This window comes from Lampris incognitus, chromosome 2, assembly GCF_029633865.1.
Source record: "Lampris incognitus isolate fLamInc1 chromosome 2, fLamInc1.hap2, whole genome shotgun sequence".
NCBI lineage: Eukaryota > Metazoa > Chordata > Actinopteri > Lampriformes > Lampridae > Lampris > Lampris incognitus.
In genome coordinates, this window is record NC_079212.1 from 97,703,508 (window position 1) to 97,722,077 (window position 18,570).

Below are 18,570 nucleotides of genomic sequence, written 5' to 3' on the forward strand. Positions count from 1 at the left end.
CAACTTGCACCCTACTCTCGCTACGGAGACTCCTGCCTGATCTCATCCGTCAACCTGTCCATCACCATTACAAACGAGAAAGGGTTCAGAGCCGATCCTTGATGTAATCCCACCTCCACCTTGAACCCATCTGTAATTCCAACCGCACACCTCACCACTGTCACACTTCCCTCATACATATCCTGCACCACTCCTACATACTTCTCTGCAACTCCCGATGGCTCTTAATGTCTTGATGCATGCTCAATAATCCAGGAAATCAAAGAAGGTTGAATCAGTTCATCTGGATACGTGTCTGTGAATGTTCTCATTCATCCAGGTCATAGTTATCCAAAGGAATTGAATCAAGTGCAACTGGACTTGGTTATACATCCGGATACAACTTTTATTTATTTATTTATTGGGGGGGGGATTTTTTCCCCTTTTCCTCCCCAATTGTACTTGGCCAATTACCCCACTCTTCCGAGCCGTCCCGGTCGCTGCTTCACCCCCTCTGCCGATCAGGGGAGGCCTGCAGACGGCCACATGTCTTTTCAAACACATGTGGAGTCACCAGCTGCGTCTTTTCACCTGACAGTGAGGGGTTTCGGCAGGGGGACGTACGCGTGGGATGATCACCCTATTCTCCCCAGCCCCCCCTCCGAACAGGTGCCCCGACCGACCAGAGGAGGCGCTAGTGCAGCGACCAGGACATGTGTCCTCATCTGGCTCCCTACCCGCACACACCCGACCAAGCCGGAGGTAATACGGGGATTCGAACCGGCGATTCCCGTGTTGGAAGGCAACGGAATAGACCGCCACGCCACCCGGACGCTCCATTGGATGCAACTTTTATTGAGAGACAATAATTTTTCTGTCAATAAAAGTTGTATCCAGATGAACTGATTCAACCTCCTGTGTTGACTCTTAACGTTCAAATACTATAGACTTCAGATCATTCATCGCCACTGACGAACCCCGACAGAGAAGATTATATCGTTTTACATTGTCTGGTAGGTTTCCATTTAGCCGTGCGCGCTCCCGCGAGGTGCGTGCAAGCAGGCCGAACTCGGCAAGGCCTCTTCACAAAAATAAAAACAAAAAATCAACGAAAGATTTCCATACATATTTTAATTCCCGATTTGCATTTATAATCACATCAGAGAAAATCAGATAAAGGGTTGTTTTGTCGTCTTCTATTTTTTATTATCAAAACGGGGAACGGGTCGTATTCCGTTTTTTTTTGTTTGCCTAATTTTTCGTTTCCCTAATTTTGTTTCCCTATTTTCTAAATGGTAGTCGTTTCCCGATTTTGGCTCTCTCTCTCTCTCTCCCTCTCTCTCGCTCTCTCCCTCTCTCTCTCTCTCTCTCTCTCTCTCTCTCTCTCTCTCTCTCTCTCTCTCTCTCTCTCTCTCTCTCTCTCTCTCTCTCTCTCTCTCTCTCTCTCTCTCTCTCTCGCTCTCTCTCGCTCTCTCTCTCTCTCGTGTGTGTGTGTGTGTGTGTGTGGGGGGGGGGGGTAGCCTACACTGTAATTTGGCCCAGTGAAAGCTGGTGTTGCAGTTTACCAAATAAGGTAAAGTCCATTAGTTTGGGTATATGAGCTATCCCTTTACTTCTTTATTTTCAGGGCAGAAACGTGTGTAGTTGTATCGTTGCATTGTAGTATGTATTCTGTTGCCTCGTATCTGCGTTCTAGCTGTTTTAATATTGTACAATATTGAAGTATTGTGGCGAGCTACCCCCAGCAGCAAAGTAAAACTTGACCGGATCCGAGCCGGATGTATCATAGCGTCTGGCGCAGATCTGATCCACCCAGCGTCTTTTTGCACAACGGGCCAGTACCGGCGCGGATTCGGTTTATGGATCTGTACCAGCTTTGGGCCATAACTGGCCCAGCTCACTCATATTATTTCATATCTGGCACGAATCTGGCCCGGATCCATATTTTGGTACTGTAACTTAAAAATGGGTTCCGACTTTAGGAGGCCCCACTCTGGCCAGAAGCGCGGGGCGGGCTATGAGCGGATGCGATTGTTATTATTATTATTATTATTATTATTATTATAATGATCTGGCGGAGTCGGCGCAGAGGCGGGGGCGGTCTATGAGCGGATGTGATTCCTATGCGGATCTGCCGGACTGTGGGCGGATCCAGCCCAGTGTCAGGTGCTGTGAGGCACAGTACTGTTGCTGTTGTTTATGAATTAATTCTCATTGTTTATTATCTATAATAATTGGGTGGGTGGTGGGTGTCCCCCCACCCCTAATCAATTTGGGCGGATTTTAGCATTTATTGGGCTGGAAAACTTCAAACCAATCTGGCAACACCGATCCCAACAGTTTCCACTTCCGTTCTGTGCTGTCCCGTTCCAGGGAATGTTACCTGCTAAACCAGCTTTCCTGTGCTCGGTGTGATTTTCACGAGACGGTAACAGCACGTTTTGTTTTGCAATAGTCACCGTTAGTCACGGAAGGACTCTTGTTTGATTTCGCAAACATGTTTGTTGCAAGCTGAAAACGCCTTTAGCCGTGTAGAACATTTGACTTCCTCACTCGGGACAGTTTCATTGGATCAGTCATTTGGTAATGATACGCCACATTTAGCGGAAGAGTAAAACAAGTGTAACACAATTCCAGGGAAGATTTTGTGTTGTTTTGCTGTGACTACAGTATCTCAAATGTAAGCGACTGAACTGTGCGCGTGCGTGCGTGCGCGTGTGCGTGTGTTTAGCGGAATCCTCTCAAGACGCACTGAAAGCACGTATCCATACAGGTAAGTGATTGCTTACCACTTTTTTGACTTCAGGTCAGAGTTGGGAAAAAAGAAGTTTTTTTTTGGACAAGATGCATATTGCATTTATTCCACAAGACTATCAGTGTCTACATGACCTGTAGGGTTTTAATTAAGAAGTGCTTTGATTGTTCCTTATGAAAGTATTATTCATAAACAGCTATCTTGGATACTTCACCAGCATGGGCCAATGAAATATTAGACAAATAAAGAACTGCAATTTCAACCGTCACCAGTAGGTGTCCCAATGAGACACCCCTGAATGCGTTATTTGAGCCCGTACACGGGAAACGGTAGATGGCGGTTGCTGTTTTTGTTCGTTATGTGTTTTCCCCTCATAGATGTTCTTCAGTAGAGCTAAACCTCAGTTCATGGATGTAGAGGAAAAGAAAGGAGGCCGTGTATTTGATATTGAGCTCAACAACATGCCACGATTTTGAAAACGCCAAAAGGTCTCTTAGAGGACCCCAGGGGTTGAAACATGGGGTCCTAGGACCTCTGGATTCCCAAGAGCATGTTCAGCCTGGCTTTACAATAAATAAATAAATAAATAAACAACGCGAAAAACCAGGAATATTGAGTTGCCGGAAACTAGAGAAATATTAATTTGAAAATGTATAACGTAATTTCGAATAACTAGAAATTTGGATGTGAAAACATATAATGTAAATAAATAATTAGACGGAATCTTGAATATGAAAGAAGTGCGTCCAAGTACCTCATTTCCCACCTGGGCCACGTGCACAAAGCTTTCCCTGTTATCTAACAACACTGGATTAATTGGATTACTTGTTTTAACTGTACTATGTTTTTGTTTAAAAGTAAATGGGACACATCATACAATCATACGGACACAACTACCCCCACCCCAACATGATAAGTAATAATAAGAAAATAATAATGCATTTTATTTAAAGGCACCTTTCATGACACTCAAGGTCACCCTACATCTAATACAATAAAACAGCAGTAAAAAAACGGTGCAATCAACAATAAACCGCACAATAAGCAATAGAGCATATACATCAGCAGGAGTTGAAAAAATAGATGAGTTTGATGCAGTTAATGCTGTTAAAGCGAGTATGCTAGCTTTAAAAGGTGAGTTTTAAGAGCCGTTTTGAATTCTGTAATGGAGTCCAGTGAGCGGATATGACGGGGAATGGGCTTCCAGACTTTGGGTGCAGCATAGGAGAAAGCCCCGGCACCCATTGTGCTGAGGCTGATGGCTGGTAGTGCCAATAGACCTGCTGGTGAAGACCGCAGGGAGCGAGATGGGGTGTAAGTCTGAAGAAGGTCTGTGAAATAAGCAGGGGATACATTATGAAGAGCTTTGAACGTTGATAATAAACGATTTTAAAGTTAATCAACTGTGATACAGGAAGCCATTGTAATTGAATCAGCAGGGGAGAGACATGGTCAGTGGACTTTGAATGTTGAAATTCTTGAAATTCTGTGCTGCAGAATTCTGGATGAGTTGAAGTCAGTGAATAAGTTACATACACAGAAATCATAGTAGCTCATCTTCCATATCAACACACACACACACACACACACACACACACACACACACACACACCATATCCATACCTTCTCCGTTGTTATTGGCTGGAGACACCAGTGGTGTAGCTCTCTGTGTGTGAGGGCAGCCGGAGCCAGTGGGCAGGGCCCTGGTCAGCCTTAGGGGGGGACTTCTGACGTTGGGGCGTAGGGGACTACGGTCTCACTGTATAATGTATAACAGATTGACAAACCTCAAAGTTAAACAGAGATGGGGGGGGGGGTCCTGGATTATGCTGAACATACACATAGGCTGAGGGACATGCAATGACCAAACTAGCTCGTGAGAAATGTGGGGGCTGCCCTACCCTGATGCGCCCCTGAGCACCTAAACGTTTGCATGTAAAAATTAAGATGGGAGGGGGGGTCTACAACAACATGGGGCACGATTGACCTCCGCCCCTCTCTGTTTCCACCTCCTGTACGTGTGCTGGGGCACTTGCTGTGTGATCAGGGCCCTGGAGGGACTGGCAGTCTCTCTGTCTGGGTTCTCTATTCCAGCCCCCCCCTTTCCTCCTCCCTTGCATCCCCTATACAACATTCATTGCACACACACAAACATACCCATATCTTGTACAGTGACTGTGCTGTCCTCGATATACACTACCGTTCAAAAGTTTGGGATCACATTGAAATGTCCATATTTTTGAAGGAAAAGCACTGTACTTTTCAATGAAGATAACTTTAAACTAGTCTTAACTTTAAAGAAATACACTCTATACATTGCTAATGTGGTAAATGACTATTCTAGCTGCAAATGTCTGGTTTTTGGTGCAATATCTACATAGGTGTATAGGGGCCCATTTCAAGCAACTATCACTCCAGTGTTCTAATGGTACAATGTGTTTGCTCATTGGCTCAGAAGGCTAATTGATGATTAGAAAACCCTTGTGCAATCATGTTCACACATCTGAAAACAGTTTAGCTTGTTACAGAAGCTACAAAACTGACCTTCCTTTGAGCAGATTGAGTTTCTGGAGCATCACATTTGTGGGGTCAATTAAACGCTCAAAATGGCCAGAAAAAGAGAACTTTCATCTGAAACTCGACAGTCTATTCTTGTTCTTAGAAATGAAGGCTATTCCATGTGAGAAATTGCTAAGAAATTGAAGATTTCCTACACCGGTGTGTACTACTCCCTTCAGAGGACAGCACAAACAGGCTCTAACCAGAGTAGAAAAAGAAGTGGGAGGCCGCGTTGCACAACTGAGCAAGAAGATAAGTACATTAGAGTCTCTAGTTTGAGAAACAGACGCCTCACAGGTCCCCAACTGGCATCTTCATTAAATAGTACCCGCAAAATACCAGTGTCAACATCTACAGTGAAGAGGCGGCTGCGGGATTCTGGGCTTCAGGGCAGAGTGGCAAAGAAAAAGCCATATCTGAGACTGACCAATAAAAGAAAAAGATTAAGATGGGCAAAAGAACACAGACATTGGACAGAGGAAGACTGGAAAAAAGTGTTGTGGACGGATGAATCCAAGTTTGAGGTGTTTGGATCACAAAGAAGAATGTTTGTGAGACGCAGAACAAATGAAAAGATGCTGGAAGAATGCCTGACGCCATCTGTTAAGCATGGTGGAGGTAATGTGATGGTCTGGGGTTGCTTTGGTGCTGGTAAGGTGGGAGATTTGTACAGGGTAAAAGGGATTCTGAATAAGGAAGGCTATCACTCCATTTTGCAACGCCATGCCATACCCAGTGGACAGCGCTTGATTGGAGCCAATTTCATCCTACAACAGGACAATGACCCTAAACACACCTCCAAATTGTGCAAGAACTATTTAGAGCAGAAGCAGGCAGCTGGTATTCTATCGGTAATGGAGTGGCCAGCGCAGTCACCAGATCTGAACCCCATTGAGCTGTTGTGGGAGCAGCTTGACCGTATGGTACGCAAGAAGTGCCCATCCAACCAATCCAACTTGTGGGAGCTGCTTCTGGAAGCGTGGGGTGCAATTTCCCCAGATTACCTCAACAAATTAACAGCTAGAATGCCAAAGGTCTGCAATGCTGTAATTGCTGCAAATGGAGGATTCTTTGACGAAAGCAAAGTTTGCAGTAAAAAAATCATATTTCAAATACAAATCATTATTTCTAACCTTGTCAATGTCTTGACTCTATTTTCTATTCATTTCACAACATATGGTGGTGAATAAGTGTGACTTTTCATGGAAAACACAAAATTGTTTGGGTGATCCCAAACTTTTGAACGGTAGTGTATGTGCTGTATATAACTGGACACTCAGATAAACGCCTTCCTAACATCAAGACTCTGAAGACAGTTGGCCCCTTGTCCACAGATTTATTGACGTTGCAAGGGAGGGTGAAACTAAAACATACTAAAAGCATAATCAACACCATGCTTGCTTCTAACACGTACAGATACACACAATGTAAATACGCCAACCCAGTCTTTAAACATAAATTAAATCCTCTTGTTTTTTTACCGTTAAACGTTGTATTCATTGTATATTAACTCTAAATGTAATACATGGCATCCTATTTTAACATGTAATCAATTATCTGTCAATTCATTTATTTGTAATCACTCTTACCTCCGATGGCCGAGGAACAGTGTAGCCATTAGCAATAGTAACTCGGTAGATTCCCCAGCATCCAACTTCACAAAGTGTAACATTGTCCCAAAACTAATGATCTGCGATCGTAGATAATGATCAAACAATCAATACATGGACATCCGGGTAGTGTAACGGTCTATTCCGTTGCCTACCAACATGGGGATCGGCGGTTTGAATCCCCATGTTACCTCCAGCTTGGTCGGGCGTCCCTACAGACACAGTTGGCCGTGTCTGCGGGTGGGAAACCGGGTGTGGGTATGTGTCCTAGTCGCTGCACTAGCGCCTCCTCTGGTCGGTCGGGGCGCCTGTTCGGGGGGAAGGGTAACTGGGGGGAATAGCGTGATCCTCCCATGTGCAATGTCCCCCTGGCGATACTCCTCACTGTCAGGTGAAAAGAAGCGGCTGGCGACTCCACATGTATTGGAGGAGGCATGTCGTCACCTTCTTAAAATAATGGCCTAAGTCATATTTTCAAGTTAAAAAAAAACAAAAACAAAAAACAGAATAAACTGACAAATTTTGTTTCAGTTTATTCTGTTTTTTTGAAAAACTAGAAAATATGACTTAGGCCATTATTTTTAAGAAGGTGACGATGTGGTAGTCTGCAGCCCTCCCCGGATCGGCAGAGGGGGTGGAGCAACGACTGGCACGGCTCGGAAGAGTGGGGTGATTGGCCCAGTACAACTGGGGAGAAAAAGGGGGGGGTGGCGGAAACAAAACAATCAATACACACCCACAATGCTACCAAAGGCACAAGATGTATGCAGATACAATGAAACAACAGCTCACTATCACTTACTGGTCACATGACATAACGTTCTGTTACCGACGTTCTGCTGCTCAACGTGGTGCCATCACAATGCAGAAACACATAGAGAATCACGTTAGAACATGGAGATAAGACTCTACCACATTATTATAACGAAAGTGACGCATCTCACAGCGCTCTTGTCCGTGACTCTTATCTCACACATCCCAATTCCGTCATATCATTATGTTTTCCTTGGCACCAAATTGTTAAACCATCCCCCAGAGTATATTCAAGTCATGCCGAGTTATTTGCACAGCCCCAAATCACAATTGAGTCATAGAGGGCTCTACAACCGCAGATACATTCTGTACAATGTACAGCGACCCCCTACCCTCGAGACTCTTGATTCAGATGAGGAAAAATTCCACACACAAAAAAAAAAACTTGTCAGGAGAAAAAAAAAAGAGGAAAAACCTCAGCAACAGAGGAGGGATCCATTCATTTAATGTAAGTTCGCCCTCAGTGTTTCCAGTTTGTTACCCTGAACCCTGACCTGTGAAGTTTACAGTGTTGTTTGGAGTCGAACTTAGTCAATTATTACACCGAGAGTACACATTGCATTTATTCAGGTGGAAGCCAAAGTTTTACTTCTCTGCCGAGTGTGACTGTTGTAGCACACATTTCTTTCTTGCAGCCACAAAGGTAGGCAAATTACCCAGTATTAAAAAAAACGAAAAAGTTTTACGATTGAACATTTCGTCATCTGCTGAATTTCCTGTGCATTCTCTTGTCCATACCATACTTTGAACATGAGTTTTCCTTTTTCGATGACACTGACATTCATACGCTTTGGTTAGGCCTTGCTGCTCTCATTCCTCAGGCGTTTCCTGCAAGGACTCTGAACTATCCATGGCACGTGTTCTCTCCTTGCTCTGTCCTCAGTCTTTTCTGGGCCTTGTGGGGCTGAGAAAAACTGTATTCTGCAGAATGTCACTGGATTCACGGGGGCGTGGGGTGTTTGCTGCTGCAGTTGGAGCTGTGCAACCAGACGCCGTGGTCCGGCGAAGTATAGAGCGTAAAGAAAACTCCATCCTTATCGATGGCCACTCTTTCAAGCTCAGAAACAACCTGTACTTGGTGGGCTTTGGAAAAGCTGTGCTTGGCATGGCTGCTGAGGCAGAGAGAATAATGGGGGACCACCTGGTGAAAGGAGTGATCAGTGTGCCGCAAGGAATACAGGACACATTGCGGCAGCATGGGAAAGAGTAAGTTAAATTCCCGAAGGTTTCATGATTTGCATTACCGTACCAGACTGAGAACAAAGTTTTGTATTTTGAGGTCTCTTTTTCCCATCTCAGACAGTTGCTGTTGAAAGATAACAGTCGTATCAGAGTAATGGAGGGAGCTAAACATAATTTGCCGGATGCTGATTCCCAGAAGGCAGCCGAGTGTATCAGGCAACTAGCCAACGAATTGACGGAAGAAGATTTGCTACTTGTACTGATTTCGGGTACATAAAAAATGTGATTACTGATGAAGTTCATTCTCTCCATGAAACCATATCTTCAAATGTAGAATTGAATTGCTAACACGGGGTGGTGACTTTGCACATAGGCGGGGGCTCTGCACTCTTACCTGCACCCATTCCACCCATCACCCTGCAAGAGAAACAGGACGTTTCACGTAGACTGGCAGCTGCCGGTGCCACCATACAGGAGCTCAACACTGTGCGCCGTGCCCTTTCCACGTTAAAGGGTGGGGGGCTTGCACATTGTGCTCACCCTGCCCAGGTTAGGCAACACAAACTGTTGTTTTTTGATGGATTGTACATTTCGGAGAACTCATTCCAACAACCTAAAACTAACTCAGCGATGTACTAATTTTCACTCATCTCACATTAATTCCTTCACAGGTGGTATCGCTGATTCTGTCTGATGTGATTGGCGATCCTCTGGACGTAATAGCCAGTGGCCCCACAGTAAAGAGTGAGATCTGGCACGAGGAGGTTTTTTCCATCCTTGACCGTTACAAGCTGTCGACCTCTCTACCGTCCTCCGTCAAGGAAGTCCTTGGACGAACAACTCCCCGGTGGGAGGAGAGTAAGGAGGAATCAGATAGGGTGGAAAATGTTCTCAATGTTGTCATTGGCTCTAACAGAATTGCCCTCAAGTGTGCAGGACGACGTGCACGGGAGTTAGGCTTCCGCCCCGTGGTGCTGTCACCGGGTGTGTGTGGTGATGTGAAGTCGGTCTCCCATCTGTATGGCCTACTAGCTCGCTTTGCCTGCTCTCTAGAGGAACCCTCACCTGAACTTGCCACTGAGATACTGAAACTCGGACCAGAGGTTGGCGTACAGAGCTGGGACTTGTGCCGTACATTGCAGGCCTTAGCTGAAGGCCGCACAGAGGGTTGGGGTGCTACATGCCTGTTAGCAGGGGGGGAGCCCACTGTGGAGCTAACAGGAAAGGGACGTGGTGGGCGAAATCAAGAGCTGGCTCTTCGAGTGGGGCTGGAACTGAGAGGCGTGGGACTTCCTCCCAACGGCCCCGTGTTCCTTAGTGGTGGCACCGATGGTCAGGATGGGCCCACAGAGGCAGCAGGGGCAGTCACTGATAGGGGGTTATGGGACGAGGCACAAGCACAAGGGCTGGACATTGATGGTTCTCTGACTAACAATGATTCGTTCACATTCTTCTCACGCCTCTCTGGTGGGCAGCATCTGCTTTTACCCGGCCTTACAGGCACCAATGTCATGGACGTACACATGCTAATTATTCCATCGATTCCCATTACGATAAGATAGGCCAGCTCTAAAGCAGATGCCAATAAAAGTAAATGAAAAACGGGCAGATTAAGATGTATTGAGGCATCATTCCTTATTTTGGCCCTTATTTTTGCAACTCTTTACAAATCATCATGGATAACATTTTTGATTTTTTTTTAAATATATAGCTGCATTGTATTCCTGTACATTAAAATTACTATAAAAACTGACGAACATTGAGAAATGTCACTGTGCTAGTTTCTATTGTGCATTATTTACCAGTTGGTATGAAAAAGCTCAAGATTTCTGCAATGTATTTGTTTTTCTAGATTAAAAAGAACTCATGGCACTGAATGATACTTATGTCAGACAAATTACTTTATTATAGAGCAACCAAATGTGGTTTTATCCAACACATAAGGGCATTAAACGCTATCCTTGGAACGCAAATCAAATCTTCCATCGATATTGCATGCAATGAGAGACAAACGATTTGCCCAACAAGCAATAAATTAATACTAAGGGGACAAACAAAGTGGCTAGTCATGAGAAAATTTAATATCAAGTTATTACTACAAATTTGTAACTCGTGAAAGAGCATTCATCCATACACAGGATATGATGTAACAATTTCTGTAGCCTGTTTAAGCTACATTACTTGACTGTTTCAGGTAATTTCATAACACACAGCTGACTGGTACTGGTCCTCAGTGTCCCTCATTAAAAACTAAATACAAGATGGTCCATTGTTCAAACTTGAATGGATTAAATGTGATGGTATGATAAAAGAAAAGAGAAGTTCCTGAATACGCATTAATCATATGACATCTGCACTAGACAGTCATTTACAATAGCTCCATCTCAGACAGCATGTGTATTATTCATGTAAGAGTGGCCATAAAAATCCTGTACATTGCAAAGATCTACCCAATCAAAACTATAGGCATACCATGCACAGCAGTCACTCGCTTAAATCATTCACTCTTGTCTGACTCGGTTCAGTGTAACCATAGGGAAAATAGTTAACAGTTTCCTATGGCTATTACAGTGTTACTGTGGTCCACCTCAACTTTTTCTTCCACCCAAATATAAATGTGAAATACACTAAATGATGCATATTTCATTTGAATAAGGCATTTGAATCAAATCTAATAGCTTTCCCTTGCTTAGGGACTGCTGATGGTAAAACCTTGTTTCCTCAATGGTTGATCTTACAGGCTGTTGATTGATTTTCTCAGATTTTTACTTTACCACAATAGCCTCTGAAAAGGCGATGGAAAACCCTGGTGTATAGTGAAGCATCTGCCATAGAATAATAGAGGACTGCCCAAAAGATCAAAAACAGTATTTTAGTCTGATAAGGTCTTACTTAATCACCGGTGTTGATAGCTCGAGATAAACATATCTCGGGGAGGCTGGCCCGTTTTATGAACAGACATGGGGCAATACTGTCCTAGACGTGGAATGAGGCAGCTATATTTTCAAGAATAGCTGCCAGAAGGTGCATCCTTCCTCAACAATGAAAAGGATGCATTATTCTAAACCAACTTGATGGCACAGTTTATAGTCTCCATTAAAATCCAGATCGTCTGGCTCACTGTTCAGACCAACAGGAAATATGTACAGTTGGCAAAGGGTCCATGGCACTGTCTTAAGTGTTACTCCAGGTGAGTCTTCAGCGTCTCCCCAGCAGCACTTTCCCTAATTTGATGGAAGACACAGAGTAACAGTAATGCAAAGATGGGGAACAAACTTCCATACTGGGGTTCAGCGTTTCTAATACAATAACGAACAAGAATGTTAGCATTTCGCAGCAGCCATTTACACTAATAACCTTAACCAATTGCAAAACCCTAATTACGCAAACGTGTCAGCATCAACTCGTCGACGATACAACTGGAATTCAATGAGACGTTAAAACAACAGCTGCAATAATCAGTTTGGTGTTCCGTGCTGAGAGAACGTTCACGTTAACTGGACCTACAGTGAGTTGAACCGGTGAGTATCAGACATTATATCAAGAGTATCAGAGTGAGTATCAAGACATTGTAAGGAGGGTAGGCTACCTGATGGAAGGACATTGACGCTGGGACACCTACCATCCGCTGAGGTGAGGCGCAGTATCAGGCGTGCCTCCGTTCTGTCCGGTGCCTGAAAACAAACGAAACAGCTTTAGCGGTCGGCTCGGCAACACCGCAACAGGCCAGTAGCCGAGGCTAGCTGATTAGCAATAGCTTAGCCAACAACAGCTCACGTTAAGCCGCGTGTACCTTGTCTGTAATACATGTCATTCACCGTATTTCCGTACACTTTCCACGCGAAGTGAATGGCGACGAGGCTGAAAACCAGCCAGCTGAGTAAAATTTTGAAAATAGAGACCCTCATATCGTTGGCGAGCCAGTCGTCCACGAACTCGGACAGAAACGACACAAAACCGTCCGCGATATGGGACAAAAACTCGAAGTCCCAGGACTCCTCCATCGCGCGCAGTTTATCCAGGCGATCTCAGGACGGGCAGTTCCACTCCGTTACATAATCTCGATTTAATGTGATAGTTACATTCGTGCGTCGACGTCTTTAAAAAAGTAATGCCATAAGAATAAGACAGATCGCCCCCCCTTGCCTGCCCGCCCGCGCGCCCGTCCACGGAAGCCGTTTGTTGACTTTAAACGCGCAGCCGTCACGCCGCCGGTCTTCTGTCAAAGAGCCCCAAACTAAAGGACAACCGACGGTATTTTGAGAATAGCCGTCACTGCTTTAAGTCCCGAATCCCTTTACAGTGCCAAGTGTTTGTAGATATCTTCCATTTTTTACCTCCTCTCTAACGTAATTTCAGTATCTGTGGGGAAAAACGTGATCGCCAACGCCGGTCAGTGAAACACGATTGGGCGAAGGGACTGACGTCCGTTTCTCTTATCTATCGTGTTGCAGAAGACACCGAATGAAAATTAGAGGTCAATTTAAACTCCATGTTAAAGGGCTCGGCAAAAAATAACGCCGGATAAAGAACAAAAAGTCGTCAAATCTGTTATTATCCCGGCTCACATTTGACAGCGTTATCTGGAACGTATCCTGTTTGGGGCGGGACTCTAAGGTGTCGGCATCGGGCGTCCTGATTGGTCAACCCAGGTTGTCATCAGGGATTCCGGATGTCAGCTTTGGTAAGGGGAAATTTTGTTTTCTGCCTATAAGCTTGACAGCTTCTTTGCAACCCGGCTGCCGATGAAAGTTTATGTAGTTAATTAACTATCCTTACAACTTTTCGACGGTGCAACAAATCGTAAGTTTGACTGTTGGCATTTGTCGCTAATCGCGTTTGTCCTTGGTTGTTTGCATGCTGACTGTTAAGCTAAGGCCATGAAATGGATCTGTGTTGCTGGCTAGCTGGAAATATTAGCCTGTCTGCTACTGTTAAGCCAGGTACTAGTTTGACCGCTTGGTAGCATCGGAATTTTGATCAGCATTGATCGGAAGCGACAACATGCAAATCCACAGGCAAGCTGAAGCAAACCATTACACTTTCTCAGTCGCTTAACAAACCTCTAACACCGGCACTGGCGGACACTATCGTTTTCCTGGTTGTGGTGTGTGTAGGAGGCGTGACAAACGTGAAATGCATGTCTCAAAGGTTTTCCCAATCAAAACCTTTGCCAGGCGTTCTTACTACGAGGGAGTTTGAATCTGCTTAAAATACCCGAGCCTTAACTTTATAGTTGCTGGTCTGAGGTCAGTGTGCTACTTTTGTCACGTGAGCTGACCACAGATCTGAAATCAGTGCTCCTATTCTTATAGACCGGAGGCTTTAGTACATGCATTCCCAGAATTATGGAGAACCGCTACAGTGAGCATGAAGTTAGCTCTAGGATTCCACTATGTGACAGGAACTTGTATGAGTTAATTATGATATGACTGATTTCCTCCAGTAACTGGGATGGTAACATGGAGAGAGACAATCAACAAACAGGAGAGGCAGAGGGAGTGAAGATTTGTGATCCACCCTCCGAGAACTCCATCCCAACTGGTAAAGAAATTTAACTACAGTGTTGATTGATAAACCTTTTAATAAGTTAATAGCTCTGCTCTGTACACCTGTCTTCATTTCCACCTTTTATTTTAGCTGACAGCTTGGCGACATCTCTCTCCCTGTTGGGAAATCACATGTTTCCTGATCACCCTGGGCCAGTGGAGGGAGATGACCAAGTCCGTGTGACTACCGAAGACTCAGCAGAGTCACTGCTCACAGATGTTACAGCCGAGGAGCAGAGTCTGGATCCAGAACCGGAGTCAAGCCAGGTTACAGAGCCAAAGACAGAGGAGTTGGTAAACTCAGAATGCCAGAACAGCATGTATACCCAGTCAGCTGATCAGGTCCCCGAGAAGGCTGCCATTAACCATGGCCAGGATGACTCTGGGGAATTTGTTGTTACAATGCTCGCCAGAGGCAAGCTTGAAGAGCAAGGTGTAGGTGTGAAGGGGAGGTCGTCTCCGTTGTCAGAGACTGGCACCCCAGAAGTGCCAGCGTTTCTATCCCACCGTGATGAGGATGTGACAGCTGAGAGCTGGCGGCAGCACAGGAAGCACATTTTTGTGCTAAGTGAAGCAGGCAAACCCATCTACTCCCGCTATGGAAGTGAAGAGGCCCTCTCTTCAACCATGGGAGTCATGATGGCACTGGTATCTTTTGTCCAAAGTGGCGATAACATCATTCGTTCAGTCTATTCAGGTGAGAACTGAGAATACTTGACACTAATGTTACAGTTTTTCTTCACAGTAATTACCAAACTACATAGTTTTTTTCCAATCCATTTTCATTACACAAGGTCTTAGGAGTTGTATAACACAATATTTCCCTGTCTTCTCTTGCGCCATCCATTAGAGGAACACACAGTGGTGTTCTTGCAGAAGGGTCCTCTGGTACTGGTCTGTGTGTCTAGCAGCCGTCAGTCTGAGCAGCAGTTGCGTGGAGAGCTCCTCTACGTCTACTATCAGATCATCAGCATGCTCACCCAGGCCAGCATCACCCGCATCTTTGAACACAAGAAAAACTATGATCTGAGAAGGCTGCTGGCAGGCTCTGAGAAGATCCTGGATGGACTTCTCAACTTGGTGGACTCTGACCCCAGCTTTCTGCTGGCAGCAGTGCACTGTCTACCCCTGGTTTCTTCTCTCAGGGACTCCCTCAGCCAGATCCTGCAGAAGGCCATCACCCCCAACCTGGTCTTCTCCATCCTCATTGCTAAGAACCAGCTTCTTACCATCGTCCAGGAGAAGACTGTCATTGAAGATGCTAGGCTGGAGCCTGCTGATGTTCACCTCCTACTCAACCTCATAGGAGCCTCCTCTGCCTTTCAGGCTGGGGAGATCTGGACTCCCATCTGCCTCCCTCTCTTTAACCCTGACTGTTACTTTTATGCTTATATTTCTTACCTGGACCCTCCAGAATGCACTGTGTGCTTGCTGTTGCTCTCCACGGATAAAGAGGCCTTCTATGCTGTGGCTGAGTGCAAGAGGAGGATAGAGGAGGCCATGGTGATTCAGAACTCCCTGAGCCTCATAGCTAAGGCCCAGTCATACAGTGTGAGCCAGGTGGGCGTCTCTGACCTCAGACATTTCATGTACAAGCCCTTTGATGTACCAGATAACCACCGCCAGCTCACCCAGTTCACCAGGTACGTGTTAGTTATTCTGGATTCTGTTTTTGTCCTTGCATCTATGTAAGCTTACACTTAGACTACATGATATTTAACACACACACAAAAAAGACTTGTGTTTGAAAAAAAATTCTTCGTGTTGTGTTTTGATACATGTGAGCACATTTTTTTTCTTTTTACAAGTACTTTTTAATGCTTCAAGTTTGTAGGTGTGTGGAGAATGTGGTGTAAATAGAATTCAGGAATCAGGAACACTTTGTCATTTCACTTCATGCACTTGAGTACATGAAATGAAACGAAATGCTGTTTCTGCAGCCCACAGCAGTACAACACAAAGACAGTACTTAATTCTGTACTTAATTCTGGATTAGTGGGTTAGGGATCCTTCACAGCAGAGAGCAGAGTTTGTATTGAAAGCTCTCTTGGAATAACTTCTCCTCTAAGAAAATGGCAGGACATTTTCATTAGGAAATTCCAATAGTTGACATTCAGGATCCCTCAGAATTTGCAGGAATCTGAAACGAGTAATAAAATAGGTAACTCATCTTATAGCGACGCGAGATCAGTAGAGAAGTGAAATAGAAAGTAGTGAAATGAAATAGCCTAGCACATGTAAGACAGTCACTGTGAATTTGAGCAGATTGTGTCATTCACTGTAAAAATGATAATTAACCAAAAAGTATTTTCATATTTAACTGAACTGGAACCTTAAGGTAGCCTATTATATCAGACGGATGATGCTACCATTCAAACTTAGCCTTTATTAAATTCAAATTAGATTCAGGGGACTTCTGCCCTACATACAAGAACAAACAGGAGGGTCAACTTTTATGTGTTGTGAAGGCAAAAGAGCTCAACTTGAGTTTAGATTTACTACCAGTAAATGATACCCTTTAAGGCAAGCAATGATGAAGATTAATTTTCACCTAAAGTAAAAGAACAATTAAACATTGGTTGAGATATCAGATAAACTTGAGTCATTTTTCTCAAATTTTCTTCTTGCATAGTAACCACTCTTCGGCTTTGTACGTTTGAGTTTATAGGTTAGAACTCTCTGGCCAATTCTTTCTATGTGGCATTGCAGAATAAGAGCTTTAATTCTCAAACATTTCAGTTGCACAGCCCATATGTCTTAGAACTTGACTGTATTGAATGCAAGCAAACTTCTATTTATGTTACACATGGGTCATGGTTTGTCACTGCTCTCAGCCCAGAGATGGAGGCCCCGTACGCTAGTGAGGAGGAGAAAATGAGACTGCTGGACCTGTACCGTTACATGCACAGCCGCATTCACAGCTCCTCCCGGCCCCTGAAGCTCATCTACCATGTTGCTGAGAGGGAAACACTTTTAGCCTGGGTATGTAATCCCCGTTTGGGCAAACACTTAGAGCCGTTAACTTTGTACAGCACTTAACAGTTGTCTGTGTTGGCAGTTGGCTTACCTTGGTGCGGGTGGCGGGCCTGCCTTAATCAATTCAGAGGTTGAAAAACCGCTCACACACAACTACATTGCTGCAGTTGTTTTAATGCAAATGACAAGCCAAGGTTGTCTCCTAAGCCAAAATAAGCTTTTCTCTTGTCTGTTCCAGATCACAAGTAAATTCGAGCTTTACACCTGCTTTAGTCCCCTGGTGACCAAGGCTTGCGCCATCACTGCGATTACTAAACTTCTGCGGTGGATTAAAAAGGAGGAAGACCGTCTATTCATTCGGTACCCCCCAAAGTATTCAACCACCCCAAACCCCAGCAAGAGCTCTCGTGGAGCAAAGTCCGACCACCACGACTCCACAGATAATGGCTTCTTGTCTCCACTATAGGGCCCACGTAGTGCTGCTTGCTCTGACGCTACACTGCTCCTTGAACAGTGAAGTTTGCACATTGACTGCAAGATTTATTGAGACCCTAACTCCTTAGGATCTGTAGGACTCAATGGACTTGGACTACTGGACTCAAACACTAAGTTTTACACTATTTAAGGAATGGTCTCTTTGGAACAAGTGTTATTTCTTTTCCTTAACAAGGAAGCATGTCACTGCTTTCAGTAAGATAGTCAGGGAAAAACAGCAAAATGAAATATAAAACAGGACATTTTAAATTCAAATGTTAGAATATCATTGCAATGATATTTAAATGTTTTTATATTGTTTTATTACGGCAACAATATGGTATAACTATCGCAATCAGATTGAATAATTTGAGAAAAAAGTTATATTTCTCTGTCTGGAGCTTATTTTCTTTCGATCATATTGAAAAACACTCATAGATCTCAAAGCATCAGAATAGGGTATTGCAGAAATGCAAGTTGATGTGTTTTGGGCCTCCTGGAACTGGAACAGTAAGAACTTGAATACAATGTATTGTTTGGTAGTCCAGATTTCTACTCCATTAAAACTGGTCAATCTCTATCAATGTTACATTTTGTGCAAAGAAAAGAAAAGAATTGTAAATAGTGACTTTCAAAATGCAAAATGATAAATGTGGGAAAAAAAATTACATAG

At 44.2% G+C, this 18,570-nt stretch overlaps 3 protein-coding genes across 12 annotated transcripts; 2 read left to right on the plus strand and 1 right to left on the minus strand.

Moving 5' to 3' along the window:
- The first annotated feature begins 1,541 nt into the window (after positions 1–1,541).
- Positions 1,542–10,462, plus strand: glyctk (glycerate kinase). 7 transcript variants are annotated; one of them, XM_056275107.1, is made up of 6 exons: positions 2,115–2,407; positions 2,711–2,752; positions 8,600–8,922; positions 9,016–9,167; positions 9,272–9,447; positions 9,570–10,462. In XM_056275107.1, the coding sequence occupies exons 3-6, from the start codon at positions 8,645–8,647 to the stop codon at positions 10,458–10,460; spliced, it is 1,497 nt and encodes a 498-aa protein (XP_056131082.1). In that variant the 5' UTR covers positions 2,115–2,407; positions 2,711–2,752; positions 8,600–8,644; the 3' UTR covers positions 10,461–10,462. The 7 variants fall into 7 exon arrangements, with proteins under 7 accessions (XP_056131084.1, XP_056131082.1, XP_056131078.1 ...); XM_056275109.1 differs by lacking the exons at positions 2,115–2,407; positions 2,711–2,752 and adding an exon at positions 1,542–1,552; XM_056275103.1 differs by having other exon boundaries at positions 2,115–2,752; positions 8,515–8,922.
- Positions 10,463–12,001: 1,539 nt separating this feature from the next.
- Positions 12,002–13,493, minus strand: tcta (T cell leukemia translocation altered). 3 transcript variants are annotated; one of them, XM_056275111.1, is made up of 3 exons: positions 12,692–13,493; positions 12,521–12,572; positions 12,002–12,122 (listed from the first exon to the last, which is right to left on the minus strand). In XM_056275111.1, exons 1-3 carry the CDS (start codon positions 12,900–12,902, stop codon positions 12,080–12,082), a joined length of 306 nt encoding a protein of 101 aa, XP_056131086.1. In that variant the 5' UTR covers positions 12,903–13,493; the 3' UTR covers positions 12,002–12,079. The 3 variants fall into 3 exon arrangements, with proteins under 3 accessions (XP_056131086.1, XP_056131087.1, XP_056131088.1); XM_056275112.1 differs by having other exon boundaries at positions 12,068–12,122; positions 12,488–12,572; positions 12,717–13,493; XM_056275113.1 differs by having other exon boundaries at positions 12,074–12,122; positions 12,717–13,493.
- mon1bb (MON1 secretory trafficking family member Bb) lies at positions 12,132–18,564 on the plus strand. Of its 2 annotated transcripts, none has more exons than XM_056275101.1 (6): positions 12,132–12,419; positions 14,345–14,442; positions 14,539–15,144; positions 15,298–16,090; positions 17,282–17,429; positions 17,662–18,564. In XM_056275101.1, exons 2-6 carry the CDS (start codon positions 14,361–14,363, stop codon positions 17,887–17,889), a joined length of 1,857 nt encoding a protein of 618 aa, XP_056131076.1. In that variant the 5' UTR covers positions 12,132–12,419; positions 14,345–14,360; the 3' UTR covers positions 17,890–18,564. The 2 variants fall into 2 exon arrangements, with proteins under 2 accessions (XP_056131076.1, XP_056131077.1); XM_056275102.1 differs by lacking the exon at positions 12,132–12,419 and adding an exon at positions 13,621–13,701.
- The last annotated feature ends 6 nt before the right edge of the window (positions 18,565–18,570 follow it).

Bases quoted from the DNA above. Each gene is read 5' to 3' on its own strand.
- glyctk (XM_056275103.1), top strand. From the start codon at position 8,567: ATGGCACGTGTTCTCTCCTTGCTCTGTCCTCAGTCTTTTCTGGGCCTT. The intron at 8,923-9,015 runs GTAAGTTAAATT...TTCCCATCTCAG, and splicing joins TTGCGGCAGCATGGGAAAGA to ACAGTTGCTGTTGAAAGATA. The intron at 9,168-9,271 runs GTACATAAAAAA...CTTTGCACATAG, and splicing joins GCTACTTGTACTGATTTCGG to GCGGGGGCTCTGCACTCTTA.
- tcta (XM_056275111.1), bottom strand. From the start codon at position 12,902: ATGGAGGAGTCCTGGGACTTCGAGTTTTTGTCCCATATCGCGGACGGT. The intron at 12,573-12,691 runs GTACACGCGGCT...GTTTGTTTTCAG, and splicing joins TGACATGTATTACAGACAAG to GCACCGGACAGAACGGAGGC. The intron at 12,123-12,520 runs GTAGGTGTCCCA...CCATCAAATTAG, and splicing joins GCGCCTCACCTCAGCGGATG to GGAAAGTGCTGCTGGGGAGA.
- mon1bb (XM_056275101.1), top strand. From the start codon at position 14,361: ATGGAGAGAGACAATCAACAAACAGGAGAGGCAGAGGGAGTGAAGATT. The intron at 15,145-15,297 runs GTGAGAACTGAG...GCCATCCATTAG, and splicing joins CATTCGTTCAGTCTATTCAG to AGGAACACACAGTGGTGTTC. The intron at 16,091-17,281 runs GTACGTGTTAGT...CACTGCTCTCAG, and splicing joins CAGCTCACCCAGTTCACCAG to CCCAGAGATGGAGGCCCCGT.